Here is a 17647-nt window from a genome sequence, read left to right on the forward strand (position 1 = left end):
CTACCGTTTTGAAGGCTCAGGGAGCATTATCTGGGCGATATAAGAAACCCATTCAGCAATATACCTACTGGGGTATAGTATACTGTGCATGTTAAATTTATGTGAACCACTTAGTAAGGATTATATGTAAATACACAGTTGTTTTGATTTGAGTGCAAAAGGGATCTCTTCTAGGTCCTGATGAGAAGCCAGGGGAGGGCTTCAAAACATGTCGACACAGGAGACACAGCTCATTAAAGTATAGTATCTCCATCTCATTCCCCTCTTTACACAATACCAGCTCAAAGGAACATTAACATTTATTTTTTCGACTGGTCCAAGTATTTTTAATTTTCCACCATTCACTCACTTCTGACTCTTCCACTCACACTCCTACACCACACATAATATTGTTTTTCATAACCAGTGCTCCCACGTAGTCGTAGGTTGTAGCAGGCCCCCTCCTGCAGCGGGGCGGGAAGACCCCAATGATGAAGCATGCCACCAAGGCTCCTTTTGGTGGGTGAGGGGTATTTAAACAAATCTGTGTGCTTTCCACCATTGTAGGAGACACACGTAGTCTAGCGGAACACTTCTATACTTTCCCATAAGGGTGGATCCCTTTGTTTTTTGACAGTATACCTTGAGTAGGACGTATCCACGTCTTTTGCTCTTTTGAGCATTACCTCTTCACTCTCTTCTTGTGTTACTTTGATATTTAATTCTACATCAGGATCATTTAGTGATTAATCAGCTGTACAATCTCACATATTCCCTATACTTGTCAAAAAAAGGCCAGCATTACTCAAGAATAGCAATTATTATTCATTTTGCTAAGGCAATTTAAGATCTTTTCAGTGCAAGCTCGAGCCTGTGCCGCTACTGGTAACATTAGGTCTTCTTGTGCCTCCCCCTTTACTGGGGTTGCCTCTCCCCCTCTGCTCCTCCTATAGGAAAATGTAATACTCACCAGTCTTGCACAGACAAATGTGAATGAATGCATCTATATTTACTGTTTGATTAAAGAAAACCATTACAATGTAATGCATAACATTTTCATGAGGTCAGTAACAGTCCACAAAACAAATAAAAAGTTAAAAGATCAATAACAAGTGCATCCATTTGAAGTGTTTAGATAAATGAATCTTATCAAATTAACATGATTTACATTTTGTAGAAAACCTTTGATTATATGGCTAATTGCAAACCAGACACTCAACATCTGAAAATTAACCTCTTGTATGAAATCCATACATCACCATATACACCGCCATATACACACCTAATGGATTCGAGAGACATATCTTTGTATGATTATAGCCTTATCTCATTATATGTATTTTAGCTACAAACCTTTAAGGAAATTGTTATACATTATCCTTTTCTTTGTACCAAATGTGTACATTTAACACAAATATTTATAGGAAAAAACATCTACGTTGGTAAAATAATTGGATAGTGTTTTTATTTTTTACAGGTTTGTATGCCCAATTTTCTTAAACAAGGAATTAAAAAAGCTCTGCACTATGAATCAAACATTGGGCAGCAGCAAATAATGTGAAATAAACTTTGTAATTGTCACAGAACCAGCATGCTTTATTGACTCTCGATTTCATACCTGTTTTGCATCCTAAGTCAAGTAGGCCAAAATGTAATTCGAAATATCTAATCCTTAGCGATCAGGGAATGGAAACTGCGTGGCACGTGGAAAGTGATTCTTCACATCATTTTCCTTAATCATTAAGGAGTGGTAGCGGTTGCAGAATTCCCGAAGGTATCCAGTCCAGCACTAGTCTGTAGAAGGACTTATTTTTGCAAGAGACTTTTGAAGCTAAAATTTGAGATCTTTTGCTCCCAAGGATTAACCATTTCCAGCTCTTTTAAAAAGTTTGATATTGTCATATGCAATGGTGTTTTACTTCGAGTCGATAGATTGTCATAAAATAACTCTGCTGTTATAGTCTTGATAAAAAATGCCTCTGAAAGTTTTCAGGCCTGCCTTTTTCATTTTGAATCAATATCTTAATAAGGCAACATGTACTTGGAGTTCCTAATCAGGCTGTATTCTAATTGAATTTGAACTGGACTTGAAGTTTGAGGGAGATCAAAGATTGTTCTAAATAGTTTGCTTAGTTGCAGATTTAGCCAGGAATTGAGCTGGTCTAGAAAGGCTTCCTTACCATAGGTTAAAGACGTCACATATTGGACTTTTATTACCGAGTAGCAGAGTAGCAGAATCAAAAGACCATGTATGTGTTTAATTAGTTATTTTATTTATTCCATTTGTAAAGTGCGTGGTTACACCAACGGTGTTTCCCAGCACTGAGACATCGGATCGTGTTGTGAGAAGTTATGCCATCACTTGCTAACCTAGCCGGGGATAATGTTTTACATGTTAATTGCCGTGAGTCTGTTTCGGCGAACAGCCAGGTTTTCAATTGCTTGCGGAATCTGCTTTCACATGGCTCTATTCTTAGGGCCATCGGTAGGGTATACCATCTCTTTGCTCCCAGGTATCTGAAGGATCAGGCCCCATTCTTGCTCTGTGTATCCTTGGTACCGTCACTAGGGCTTTTCTCATGGATCTTAAATTTCGTCCTGGGGTGTATTGGGTTAGCAGTGGTTGAAGGTACCTTGGGCTGCTCTGTGTAAGAATACGATGGCAGTGGATAATTTCCAAACTGCAAGCCTTAGTGATGCCACTTTACTTTTTAATCCCTTCAGGCATGCTTTGTGGTCCCTTTTTGTACGTAGAGTAACACCAAGGTAAGTGTTGCAATCAATTGGTTTCAGTGGCTTCCAACCTACGTTCCAAATTGTGGCCTTGCCTTTTATTTTTTTAACAAAGGCTTTTTATTACAATTTGGGATCATTGCATACAATCAAAGCCAGCTGGTTTCACCGTATTGCTATAATCTTATTTCAGATGTGTAATTTGAGGTTCCGATTGAACAAGTGTGGAACGTGCACACCTGGGGATTAACTGAATTTCTCTGAAATTTTATGCGTTCAAAACTGTTTTGCGTGCTCTGTGTGACTCATGTTAGCCTGACATGTGTTACAGAATGAAAGTGGCCTAAACCCTGGAAGGTGATTAGGACTCACACTGGCACAGCATGTGGGGATAATACTCACAATATATCAACAATACTCCATTATAGTTAGATTAACACATCAGATTATTTTTTATTATCAAATCAACTGATCTTGAATTACTTTCATATATTCTTTTTTCTCACATATGTTAATAGAACATGTTGCTTTTTGACAAAATTATGAACTTTAAGCATGAAAATCAATATACATTACATCAAAAGTATTCATGTAAACACCACTGTGTTATAATAATGCAAACAAAAACATTTCATAATTTGAGGTTCCAGCATAGATGTCAGTATGTTTGTACAGATCAAGCTCGTACTACATTTCAAACCCACTGAGCCTCCCCAGTTGCTGAGATGTCCATTGTAGCTCCACAAGCAACCCACACCCCTTATTTGAGTAATCAAAGAGTATTCCTTAGTCACATATATATTAAGTAGATTGGCTTTAAGGGAACGTAGGTGTATGGACATTTTGAAATGAGTATGATATTCGGCCCCTTGGATAAGCAAAGCAAAGTGTCTTATGAATGCCTCTGGTGCTTCGTTTTACCATTAGTGAGCCCACACTCATTTGCTCGTTTGGTTTCGAAAAATTGTGTGCACTGGGATTTGTTCTTTCATGTTGCTTTTTTGATGAATGTAATTGTATTTTGTTTTGTTTACACCTAAGTCTGTTTACATTTTGTTTTACACTTTATTGCATACATTGCACAGAAGACTTTGAAAATGTATGCTATGTTCTCTGGATTGCTGTTACGTGTTTGATAGAAACCCATACAGTGATTGAATTAACTGTTCTAATTCATATCTATCAGAAATAAAAAGAATGAGATATAATCACGTTGAATAAGATTCATGATCAGTAAAAAAAAGTGGACTGGACTAGAGCCCTGATCTTCTGCAGTGATACTATGGTTTGTCCGTCACCACACCGTCTAGCACTTCTCAGCCGAAAGACATTTGTTCCCCTCTTAGGGACTAATCTGTGACAAGGTCAGATGATGCTCATTTGGTCTGCTCCCCACTGAGCCCTGAGCTACACAGAGGGTAAAATGTTGGCTACATAATATTGAAATCTGTAACTACAACTGTAACATTACATTGCCTGACTTTCTGCTGTGCTAGATACACAGATCGATTGAATTTCTATTTTATTTATTTGCTGGAATTGTCCTACTGTGCTGTACTTTCTTACTTTTGAAAAGTTAAATAAAAGTTGAAAAGCATTTGTTAAAAGTGAGTAATGTTCACACAACCTGTATTTTTAAAAGATGATGCAGTTAATGAAAATTTCCAATATCCTTATGCCCTCTGCTTTTCCCTCTGCTTTATAACACAATTTGGCTAGAAATTGCATTTTTTTTTAACCTTTTCTCTGATTTTCTTTCCTGTTCAGTTGAGAATTTTGCTTAAAGGCAATTTACAATAACCAACATTTGGTGCATTTCTCCTTCTAGAGCTTTGATTCCACTTCATCATCCCAAAGAAACTGTACATCCTACAGAACTAACTGCTCCTCTGACACCCTAGAACTAAGGAAACTTCTCAGTCATACAGACTCCCAAGAGCTGCAAGAACTTCACTTTCCTGCTGAGCACAGGGACCTGAGAGAACACCACAACGGGGCTGAATCTGTTGAACTGCGAGGCATTTTTTGCTCCACTGATCCTCTAATATGAAGAGAACTTAATTGTTCTGCTGGCTTCCTAGAGCTACCAGAACTTTGTTATCCTGCTGACTGCAAAGAGTTAATAGAACTTCACCGTTTGATTGAATACAAAGTTATCAGAGAACCTCACTACCTCTCTGACACCAAAGAGCTTGGAGAGCATTATCACACTGTTGACTTCATAAAGCTTATATAAAATCACTGCCCCATTAACTCCCAATAGCTGGCAGACTGACACTGTCTGGCTAACTTAATAGAGCTGCAGAGAACCTTACCCCTGCAAACCTCAGATAGGTGGGAGGACATCTGCACAGTGTTTACTCCAGAGAAGAGGGTGCATTTTACTACTACCTGAAGCCCAAGAGCCAATATAACTTCACTGCAGTGCTGACGTTTTAAAGCTGGGAGAACTTTATTGTGTTATGGATTCAAAAACTCAGAGAACACCTTAATGGCAACAGAGAGTTGGGAGGGCATCACCACAGTACTAACTGTAGAGTTGGAAGAGATTTGTTGGTCCTGCTGACTATACTATGAAGGCATTTGAGGACCAGGTGGTTGAGGAGGAGGTTGGCTTGCATGATGAAGAGGTAAGGGTTTTATGAAGTGTGTGATAGTTTAATACTATTGATTGTGATCTGAACCTTCTGCCTTTCTCTGACACGTGTTTGTGGGCCCTGCTGTAGGAGCAGAAAAACATTTACTTGCAAAGATGCTTATACCAGACATGCTGACCCGGGTAATATTTCATGGCTTTAACTCCAAATTAGCATAAGTTTACCTTCTGTACTTATTTAAACTAAAGAGTTATGTTTTGGGGTATTCTTTCAGGTTAGAGGGAGCAAATTCCAAGTCGAGCCTTACTTTGCCACATGAACAGTAAAAAATCTGCTTCTGTAGTAGGGGATCTCTGTGTATAGTCATAATCTAGTGAATAGTCCCGCCCATGTGCGTGGACCCCGGAGCAATCAAAAATAATCTCTTAAGCTGTCTTTATTGCAGTCCTGCATAGACACTTAAGAGAAAATTAAAGACAATAATGCAGCCTGTACCTACAAGGCTACACTGTCCAGTACTTCAACTAAAAATGGCAAGGATATAACACCAATAACACATTTAACACAATCTGTCAAGTTTCACCCATAGAGAAACTTTCCTCCCCTCACCAAATCCTTGGAATGATAGAGAAGAAGGTAAGGACAGACAAGCCTCCATAGGCTGCCATTATGTGTCTGGAAAAGGGATACCGTGCCTTTAAGGAACTCTCTGGAGACCCGCGGTTTCCAAGCATGCATAGCCCCTTCCTTTTACTTTCAGTTATTTTTTCCGGCTCCTGCTAGCAGGACCCTGGAGCATTGAGCTCTCCCTTTTTGGGTGTTTTGTTAACTTTTTGGCACTTTTAAAGTGTTAGAGTGTGTTCACTCGACGTATTTTTGCTTCTGCTTCACTTTTCTGGTGATTTTGGCCACTCTTTTATCAAATATGCCTGCCTTATTTGAGAAATATCCAGAGTGTGCCAGGAAGAAGGCAAGATCTGATCCACACAGGGTCTGTCCTGTGTCTCATGTGTGTCATGTTCCTGGGACTTGTGAGATCTGCCTGCAGTTTTCCATTAGGACCCTGAAGGACAGAGAGAAGATCAGGCTCCAAGGACTGGAGGAGCAAAGAAGACAGCAAGGTCAAGGTGGGTCTGGGCAGGAAGGGGCTTCTTCCTCTGCCCATGCTGAGGCCTCTGGGGTGCTCCCCAGTAAGAAGAAGGCCAGAAAACGCCACCGGTCTCCGTCGATAGCCTCGACGTCGGCGTCGAGAGGAATGACCAGGGTCTGTTCCCCGCATACCCAGGGCTCTGGGTCGAAGCAACGTCGACGTTCGACATCGAGGGGATTGACGTCGAGACCTCCGATGAGGTCGACGTCGAGAACGGCTTCGTCGTCGAGTCATCATCGACGTCGAGAGGGATCGAGAAGGCGCAGGCGGTCGACGTCGAGGCATCACCGTCGTTCGACGTCAACTCGACGTTCGGCGTCGATCAGGAAATCATCAACGTCGAGAAGGAAATCATCGACGTCGAGAAGGAGATCATCGTTGACGTCGAGGAGGCGTTCATCGACGTCGAGGTGGCGTTCATCGACGTCGAGACGGCGTTCATCGACGTCGAAAAGGCGCTCAGCGTCTAGGAGGAGAGCATCGCCCTCCAGGAGGCGTTCCAAAGCCAGGACTGTGTCTTTGATCACCACAAGTCCACGGTCGCAGTGGCGCCGTCGCTCGGCTGCCAGGGGTACGGCCTCTAGGTCCCCCCCTTCAGGTCAGGCGAAGAAAAGGAAGAGAGGGGAAGAGGCTCCGGGCTTGGAGCACTCACAAGTTTATTCCCCCGCCAAGCCGAGGTCACCTACACCTCCTCCGTTACCTAAGGACCCTCCTCCACGTAACCCGACGCCTCCTCCGCAACCTGTTCCTCCTCATCGTCCTCCACCTCCTACGCCACCACCTCCGCCGAGGTCTGCCTCGTTACCACATCTCCTGACGCCGCCTACGGGGCCACCGCAACCTAGGCTCCCGTTTAGGCCTCCACAGCGCCCTTCGCTGCGGCCCGTGGAACGTCCGAGGCCATAGAGGTCGAGATCTCGCTCCAGCCGGAGGGATAGGTCCAGGAGTCGCCGTCGCTCTTCTACAAGATCAAGACGGCGCCACAGGAGGGACCGGTCGAGGTCCCACTACATGGATTCCTCTAGTGCCAGGGACTATTCACCTACCCTGACGGATTCCCCTCGGACGAGGGTGTCTCCAGTAGACGACATAGTGTCCTTCCAGGACGTGTTGCTACGAGGGGCGGCTAAGCTGGGCATCACGCTCACTGTGCCCGCGCCACTGACGTCCGTCATCTTCGAAACGCTGCACAAGAAGCAGTTGTCTCGCCCTTTGCTGCCCTTGGTGCCTGGGCTGGTAGAACCGGCCATGGAACTGTTCCTCACGCCTGCGTCTACGAGATCGGCACCTTCAAGGCTGCAGAAGAAATATAAGGCTCCTGACTCAGTCCCAGCATTTCTTCGGATGGATCCCACGCCTGACTCGGTGATTGTGACGGCAGTAAGAAAACAGCACGCCACCACCCCATCATCAACAGTGCCTCCTGACAAGGAGAGCTGCTGGATGGATTCGGCAGGCAGGAAGGTTTGCGGGACGACCTCCACATCGATGAAGGCCGCGAGTGCCTCAGCCCTGTTGGGACGTTACGATCGGGCTCTGTGGGAGTCCCTCCAACAGTTTTCGGAACACCTTCCCCGGGAGAAGAGGGAAGATTTCCAAGAGATCCTCGCTAAAGGTCTGCTGGTTTCCAACCAGGAGATAAGTTCGGCTGCGGATTCGTCCCTCTTGGCAGCCAACGGGTACTGCCATGGGGTCAACCTGAGGCGCCACGCCTGGCTGCGTCTTACATCCTTGAAGCCCGAGGCGCAGCAGAGAGTTGCTAACCTACCCTTTTCGGGCGAGACCCTCTTCGGAAAACATGCGGACGACGAGATCGCCCGCATGAAGGCGGAGGCGGAAACCCTGATGGCTGTCAGGTTGGGAAAGCCTAAGGAACAGAAAAAGACCTTCCGCCCGTTCCAGAGGCGGTACGGGGCGCAAGGTAGAGGGCAAGGTCGGCAAGCTGGACAGCAACAACAACAGCAGCAGTTCCAGCGGAAACCGTTCCAAAAGCGCCAGAGGGGTCGAGGAGGTCAACAGTCTTCCTCCGCGACCAAAGACCCGGCTGGGTCTAGGCCCTGAGATGCTTCTTCCCCCTCATCCATTACCCGCTCCGGTGGGGGGAAGCATTCAACATTACCTGGCAGAGTGGAGAAACATTACTCAGGACAAGTGGGTGCTCAATATTGTTTGCAATGGATACAGTCTTCGTTTCACCAGCCCGCCTCCAGCTAATCCACTGGTCGGCTCACAATTCTAACTACGCGAGCTCCAGGCGGAGGCCGATACCCTGTTAAGAAAAAGGACGATAGAAGACGTCCCTCTGTCTCAAAGGGGAAAGGGCCTTTACTCACGCTTCTTCCTAGTACAGAAGAAGGACAAGAACGAGTTCAGACCCATTCTGGATTTGGGGAAAAGTTTTGCATGCTGCCTTGCACCAGATTTATCCTCAGCTGCAGAGAGGAGACTGGCTGTGCGCGATAGATCTACAAGATGGGTACTTCCATGTGCCCATTGCACGGAAACATCGGAAGTTCCTGCGCTTCCTCGTCGGCACCAATCACTATCAGTACACCTTACTACAGTTTGGACTCAAGTCTGCACCCAGGACTTTTTCGAAATGCATGGCTGTGGTAGCAGCGCACCTGAGGAAGAACAAGGTGTTTGTCTACCCGTACCTGGACGATTGGTTGATCAAAGCCTCCACCTTCCAGGAAGCGCAATTGCCCTTCAACAGGACGGCTGTCCTGTTGAACCGTCTGGGGTTGCACATAAATCTGTCGAAGTCTGTCCCGATTCCTGTACAGTGCCTGCAGTACTTGGGAGCCTCCATCAATACGCTGTCGGCAAGCGTGTCTCCTTCGGAGGAGAGATGCTTATCCATCCTTCGGAAGGCTCAGGCTCTCATAGCTGCTCCATCTACAACAGTGAGGACGGTGTCTTCTCTACTGGGATCAATGGCCTCTTGTATCTTCCTCACTCCGCACGGGTGCCAACCCATGAGGCCGCTACAGGAATGTTTGGAGGACCAGTGGGACCAGAGGAAAGGGTGTTGGGACGACCGGATTCAGTTGTCTCTTCACCCCAACAATCCCTGAGATGGTGGTGCTCAGCAGAGAATCTCCTTAGAGGGGTTCCTTTCCACAAGGACATCCCGACTCAGACTATCGTGACGGATGCGTCTCTCCTGGGCTGGGGAGCGCATTCAGACCATCTACAGATCCAGGGAACGTGGTCTCCGACAGAGTCCACGTATCACATCAATTTCCTGGAACTCAGAGCTGTTCACTTGGCACTGAAGGCCTTTCATCCGTCCTTCCAGACCAACTCCTTGCTTGTGCAGACGGACAGTATGACCACGATGTATTACCTCAACAAGCAAGGGGGCTCGAGATCACGCACACTGTCACAGGAAGCGCAGGGGATCTGGCACTGGCTGTTAGCCAGAGGACTGACGATAACGGCAACTCATCTGCCAGGTGTGCAGAATGTTCAGGCGGACGTCCTCAGCAGGTTGCTTCACGAAAACCACGAGTGGGTCATAGACGACGAGGTGCTCGACGACATCTTCGTCATGTGGGGCACTCCAGAAGTGGATCTATTTGCCACCGCAGAAAACAGCAAATGCCGCGACTTTGCCTCGAGGTATTACCAGCCGGGGACTCTGGGGAATGCGTTAAGGATCAGCTGGTCGAACAGCTTTCTGTACGCTTTTCCACCCATTCCCCTGATTCCAGCGGTGCTCATGAAGCTGGCCCGATCCCGGGCGCGGATGATCCTCATTGTGCCGGAATGGCCCAGACAGTGGTGGTTCACGGACCTGCTTCACCGGTCGATCCTACCTCATCGGCGGCTGCCGTGTCGGCCGGACCTTCTCACGAAGTTCGGGGGGCAGATGGTGCACCTCAACCTCTCATCGTTGAGTTTGGCGGCATGGCTCCTGAGATAGTGCAATATGGCCACTTGAATCTTCCTGAGGATTGCATGGACATATTGAAGGAGGCTAAGAGGCCATCTACTAGGACCTCTTATGCTTACAAGTGGAAGAGATTCTGCATCTGGTGCATGTCTAAGAACTATGATCCGACGACCTGCAAGGAGGATGTTATCCTTCCATATCTTCTGTATCTAGCTCAGTCTGGCCTTAATTTCCATTCCATTAACCGCATGCGTGCGGCATGATTTCCGCCCGCACGCTGACAATTTGTAAAGCCCATTATTCATGACGAGCTGGGCTCGTCATGAGCGTGCGAGGAGGCTACCTCATGACGAGCCCAGCTCGTCATGAGCGTCGAAGGGGTTAAGGTTCATCTGGCTGCTTTGACTGCTTACAGAAAATGCCCTTCGCAGACATCTGTCTTCCAGATTCCTGTGATTAAGGATTTTTTGGAAGGGTTGAAGAAGGTGTTCCCTCCTGTTCGGCTTCCTTCGCCTTCATGGGAACTGAATGTGGTGCTGTCCAGGCTGATGAAGGAACCCTTCGAGCCTATTCATAAGGCTTCACTGCAGCACCTGTCTTGGAAGGCGGCGTTCCTCGCGGCCATTACATCGGCCCGCAGGGTGAGTGAAATTCAGGCATTGTGTTGCCAGGAATCTTATACTGTATTTCATACTGCTAAGGTTGTTATGCGTACTCACCCTAAGTTCCTTCCCAAGGTGATTTCTGATTTTCATGTTAATCAGACTATAACTTTACCAAAATTTTTCCAGAATCCTTCCACTCCAGCGGAACGGTCTCTTCATTCCCTGGATGTCAGAAGAGTGTTGATATTCTATCTGGATAAGACCAAGGATATTCGTAGATCCGACCAGCTGTTTGTCAACTACGGGTCGGTTAGGACTGGTCTGGCTACTTCGAAACAGTCCATCTCCAGGTGGATTGTGTCATGTATCCAGCTCTGTTATCAGAAAGCGAATAAGACCCTAGGGGGTAAGCCTAGGGCTCATTCTACCAGGGGCAAAGCAGCTACAACAGCTTTGCTTCGAAATGTTCCCATTGCAGAGATCTGCAGGACGGCCACTTGTAAGTCGGTCCACACCTTTGCTAAGCACTACTGTCTGGACTCGGATGCCAGAGCAGATGCTCAGGTGGGGCAGGCTTCGCTGCGGAATCTGTTCGCACAATAGTGGTGTTGTCTTTATTTCTCCACCGCCAGACTGTTTTTGGATGGGCATGCCATTCTATTCACTAGATTATGACTGTACACAGAGATCCTCTACTACAGAAGGAGTAGTTTCTTACCTGTAACTCCAGTTCTGTAGTAGGGGTATCTCTGTTATAGTCATAAGCGCTTGCCCTCCTCCCGTTGGAGAAAATTGTACTGTGATGTATGCTACAGGCCTTGCTTTATGCACCTTCAAAAAGAACTAAAAGTAAAAGGAAGGGGCTGTGCATGCTGGGATACCGAGGGTCTCCAGAGAGTTCCTTAAAGGCACGGTATCCCTTTTCCAGACACATAATGGCAGCCTATGGAGGCTTGTCTGTCCTTACCTTCTTCTCTATCATTCCAAGGATTTGGTGAGGGGAGGAAAGTTTCTCTATGGGTGAAACTTGACAGATTGTGTTAAATGTGTTACTGGTGTTATATCCTTGGCATTTCTAGTTGAAGTACTGGACAGTGTAGCCTTGTAGGTACAGGCTGCATTATTGTCTTTAATTTTCTCTTAAGTGTCTATGCACGACTGCAATAAAGACAGCTTAAGAGATTATTTTTGATTGCTCCGGGGTCCACGCACATGGGCGGGACTATTCACTAGATTATGACTATAACAGAGATACCCCTACTACAGAACTGGAGTTACAGGTAAGAAACTGCTCCTTATTGTGTATATTGTGGATATTCAGGTTTGTATATATAAAGAGGGTATGTAATCTTCCAATATGGATAAAGCTGTGCTCAGGTCACACATGTATTGTTGGCGGCTGTGTAGCATTCGGATTTGTAATTATTTCTATCTGATAAATGCTTTCTTTTTTCTGTTTAACTGGGTTGTTCCATTTCCACACATCTGTTGTACACCCTCTTTGCCTAACATGCACAGGCACACGAACAAGGACAAGCATACATACACCCACTTGTCTAGGTGAACCCCGTTCTTGCCTCACTTTCAGGGTAATAGTTGACATTGTTCAAACTTCAGTTTAGATTCATTGTATGCAGATTTATGTTATCTGGATATCCTCAGGCATGGATCCAGTTTTCTATCTGATTAGTAGTTGGGTATTGGCATTGTAGCCTCCAGCAGTTTCAGAGGGGAAACATCCATTACAACACAGTCATTACATCATAGTGACCTTACAACGCAGTCAGTACTACGATTGTGACGTTACCACAAGTTCATTACAATGCAAATCATTACAACAACTTGCTTTAAGGAATGTGGTGTAGGACTGGTTTTGGACTGGTTTTGGATTTTAAGTCCAACACCTTCCCTACTGATACACCGACTGGAGTTGGAATAGTAATATAAACTATTCCAAAGTCCAGTGTTTCCCTAAAGCAAGTCGTTGTACTGGCTTGCGTTGTAATGGAACTCGTGGTAACAACACAGTATTGGCAGCATTGTTAAGCCACACATAGTTGTGGCATGTATGGTAACAGATGCTATTAGTTTCAGAGACTTTCTTTTTTGTCTCAACACTCTTTATTACGTTATGGGCCTCATTCATATATTGGATTATGCCACTGTTGAGCTAGTTCTCTCCACTGTATTCACTCACATATCCCTGTGTCAAGAAGCTGGACTGCACTACACTAAATGCATTTTAAATTATAATCTAATATATTAATGTTCATTAAACGTCTTCTCTCTGTCTCTCAGGAATCTTTTTTTCAGGACATCGATATGTTACAGAAGCATGGAATTGTGAGTATGACAAAATAAATGTCACGCTTCCCTCATCTAAGATTTTCTCCCTTTTGGGCACAGAGTACAATATAGATGTATCAAGTCAGTCTTCGAGCCCCCCACTATATTTCTCTTTGTATTCTTTCACCCTTAGTACACACACTTATTTGCAGTCATGTTTGATGAGAAACAGTGTAACGTGTCTCTGTGGTGGGATTTGGCTGTAAATCTCCACAAGTTAGATAGTTGGTCAGAGAGCTAGATTAGCATATATATATATATATATATATATATATATATATATATATATAGAGAGAGAGAGAGAAAAATATATAGATAGACACACAACAGACAGCTAGATGGCTGCAGAACGACAAGCAGACATGTTGATAACATTTCTATTACCTCCATTTTACTTCTACCTCTGAAGGGCAGTGTTACTCATTATTATTGCTTGCTCTTGCTTTGCCCAGTTTGTACCTTGTTACAGTTTTCCCCCTTCCTTGATACCCGAAGTATGTACCTTTGACAGCTACCTTTCTTCATTACTGTGGCTCCCGCCAACATTACTTGGTGTATTCATGAACAGCACTGTTGTGTGGTCTCCCACTCATCCAGTGCCCTCGAGTCCTACATATGATGGGCATTGTTATCTAAATATGATGCTTGCTTTTCCATTGTCCAGACTATCCTTCATATCCCAACATTGGATCTTTCATATTTCCACATGCTTGAATATTTTCCCGTCATCACCCTGGGAATCTCTGGTACATTTTAAATAGAAGTAAACAGTGTTAAAATGGTCAATAGCCTGATAAGCAATGTTTCTTTAGTAGCTCATCCACCTAATTTGAAACAGCCTGATCTTCAGCCAATGAGGTGAAAGCACGAGCCCTCTTACTCACCCTAGAGGCCACCATCGTTCAGATTTCTACCACTCATAGGCAGAGCTCTGGTCTAATGTTCCAGTCTCACCATTTTTACTTTTCTCGTCTGCCCTGGCATTGACCCAGCCTGATCTTCAGTAGCTACAGAACTGTGAGTTGTTATATTGAAATGTCCCATTGTCTGGGCCAGGGAGATCCTTTACTTATCAGTATCAGTCAACTGTCACTTTGGCTGAAATAGAGAAGTCTCTCTTCAAATCCTTCTCTTGTGGGCAGAAGAAGACTTAAACTGATGACTCATTCTCTTTGTATTCATTGCCTTTAGCCTGTTCATAAGGCTTCATGCTGTGACATTTGTCAAGCCTTAACTTATAAGACTCTCAAGGACACAGAAAGGAGGTTGACATTATATTTGTCGGATAATAGACTGTCCATCCTTCTAAAAGGAATGTTGCCGGGGGAAGTATCCTTGAAAAGTGCACCACCAGGCACGTCCACAAAGACAGTGTAAAAAAGGAAATTTATGCATGTCCCTGAATTGGATTTATTTGGCAAAGCCTTTGTAGTTACCTCTTCCCATTCTAAATCTGAAGCAGAAAATCGTTCTTGAGGAGAAAATTCTTTGTCTTTGCAAAAGTCTGCTCTAAAATGTATTACCTCTAGCATATATTCATTGGGCAACATAGTATCATCTGCAGTTGACATAATGCAGCAAAACATGTCTATTTTACAAAATGGACAGTTGCAACTTCGGTCCATTACGTTATTAAGCTTGACACTTCAAACCTTACGTTTTGGCCACGTGATGTGGCATTATATTAACACTTCCAATCTGTTTTCTTCATATGATCTAACTAAAAGACAGATATTAATGGCACAGAGAGATGCAAAGTATACCATGTTGCACATTGAAAAACTAGAACGATTACCTTTCACCGTTGCTGAGATGCCGTTCACGGATTGGATAATCCATGGATATATTACCCTACCAGTCACGACTTTCTAATTCCAATATTGTCTACAACCTCACCAGGTAGGCAGATTTGAAGCATTAAGGGAAGGTTTTGTGCATAAATACTGGCAATTACCTTTCAGTTTAGATGCAGGAATGGGGACACAGAAGGTCTCAGCAGTTCTGACTGTGAAACTGTTTTGAGCGGGTTCTTAGTATGCAAGGACATTTCACTTCACGGGACTTGTAATGCGTCATTTGTAAACTTGTACTGTTATCTGAAGGGTTCTCCTGCCGCCATGATTTATCCAGTTTTCAAACTACTCTCTAATGGGAGTTATTTGATGCTGAGTGATCAAGGCTGCTGTGGAATAGAAGCAGGAATCACTTATGTGGTAACGGCTAATTCCATAGTTACTTGTTGCAAACAAATACTGTTTCCTCCTGCCAGCACAGTTAAGGAGGCAACTCTGTGGCCTTCGATAAACGTTTCCAACATACGCTTTGATTATCTGAGCAAACTGAAAGCCATGCTTTTTCAAAAGGATGTGGCCTTAACGTCCTCCAAAGCGACATTTGATCTCCAGGTTGTGAGGTCCTCATCCGAAATACAGAGGCTACTTCATACTAACTATCCACTGCCTTTTGGGGAGCTGTTTAATATGTCTGATACAAAGGGAGTAGCGCCAGTTTTTAAATGTATTGGCTTAGGATTGGCTAGCACCTTTCAGACAGTTTTCAGAGTAATTCCATCATTCATTCACTCCGTACTGGGAAGCGTTTTTGGAGGCCTTCCGCTTGTCTTGCTACTTGTGGCTGGGATTTTTATTTTTATTTTTCTGCTCTGCAATGGATGTCCCAGAGTAAACAGATTGGAGACAGCACTACCTGTGCTGCAGTGCCGTGAGTGCATTATACACTGCTTCTTTATACCTCTGCTTCAAGAACTAATTGAGCATTGGTTCTTATCATTCAGGCATGTGTGGCCTTACTGCGTACAAACTGTATTCCGCTGTCTGCTGTGCAGTCATGAATGTTTACTGGATTTCTGCTACGGATCGCACTTGGTTGCGCAATTGGACATTGAGGTACTAATGGATGATTTCAAGACCTGGCCTTTATATTGGCGAAGTGGGAAATAACCAGCAAATGGAAGGCACTACCTGGCCCCAGCGTCCATAGGTGGAAGCACGAGTTGGAGAAATGGGCAGGTAGTGAGAGTAGAGTACTACTTAGGAACGCGAAAAGGGGCATAGGTAGAATTGAGAGGGTGTAAGCTTGGGAGGAGCTGGTAGAGGACCTGAAAAATTATGACCAAGGGTCTGCATCCAATACCCCCCACTGGATCATCTAGACACAGGAGACTTGGGATCCGGGAACAGGATGAGAGTCAGGAACGAGCGTCAAGGGAGGGAAGTGCCTAAAGGCTAAGATGCATGCGAAGGGCTGAGTAGCCACAAAACAGCACCGACACTCCAGGTGCCTGCCCATAGCAAAACGCAGAGGAAGGGAGAACAATACCCTATTTGACAGCAGTGCGGGGGTGGGAGGGGTATTTGGGGAACGTTGGGGGGAGGGGAGATAAGGTTATATCCATGTTGTTTAGGGAATGCTTGTAGCACGGTGCACCAAAAGATGTTGACTTAATGGTAATGATATGCAGACAGAACAAATGTCGGCTACGATAAATGCACATATATAAAGGAGTTTGTTGTTAAAATGAACGCACATGCTTAAGAATGACTATAAAAGACAATAAAATATGTTAAAAAAAAAATTAGGTACTGATGTAATCTTTAAAGGTCCATGGGTATTGTTAGCCCCAGCATGTTGCATTGCTACAGAACACATTCTTCGACCCACCCTGGGAGGCTTTGGCTCCTAGTGAGCTGGATATCGGCTCTGAGAAACGGTTACAGGATGGCCCTTTTCGGCGGCTGATGTTATCACCTTTGCTCTATAAGTGAAGTCCTCCTGAGGCTTGAGCCGGGAGAGACCTACATTGTACTCGCTCATAATTGCTGTCTTTGCACATTACCTCCGCTACTGCACTTTAAAACTGTTTTTAATTGTTTTAACATTGCGCATTTTGCACTAACTCTGTTTCCCAGCAAGAAGTCTATTGCAGGGTGTTCGCGGGACTTCCGACACTGGTGCAAACTTTTTGGTGGTAGGAAGGTCAGTGGGCTAGGCTTCATGCCCCTGACATTACTTAAACAGATGCTGGTGCGCCAAAGGCAAGCCCATCTGCGCCCGTCCACGCTTGTTCCGCACTCAGCTCCAGTCCCCCTGCACAAATTCCTTCAGGTATGGTCAAAATTATACAGTACTCTAGCAAAGATTTGAAAAAGCTTAATCTAATCACTCCAACCCCTAATTGTTGAGACTTTCCTCTTGATGCTATGCCCCCTCAGGTTCAAACGACCTGTTCTGGGTGCAACACTAAGCTACCAGAGTTTTCGCTTCATCCAATAGCAGCCTTAACACTTAAGCAACTATACATCAAAATAGACGCCTCCCT

The 17647-nt window shown here is 44.8% G+C and overlaps 1 protein-coding gene across 6 annotated transcripts in view; it reads left to right on the forward strand.

Annotated features, from left to right (window-relative positions):
- DMC1 (DNA meiotic recombinase 1) overlaps positions 1-17647 on the forward strand; it is a 1265506-nt gene that overhangs the window by 21954 nt on the left and 1225905 nt on the right. For all 6 annotated transcript variants that reach the window (XM_078683618.1, XM_078683629.1, XM_078683640.1 and 3 more), the window contains exons 3-4: positions 4541-5342; positions 13261-13305. In XM_078683618.1, the coding sequence (XP_078539744.1) occupies positions 5286-5342; positions 13261-13305 (102 nt within the window). In that variant the 5' untranslated portion in view covers positions 4541-5285. The remainder of the gene's footprint in view (positions 1-4540; positions 5343-13260; positions 13306-17647) is intronic.

The sequence above is a fragment of the Lissotriton helveticus genome, chromosome 1_1 (assembly GCF_964261635.1).
Source record: "Lissotriton helveticus chromosome 1_1, aLisHel1.1, whole genome shotgun sequence".
In the NCBI taxonomy this organism is placed as follows: Eukaryota; Metazoa; Chordata; class Amphibia; order Caudata; family Salamandridae; genus Lissotriton; species Lissotriton helveticus.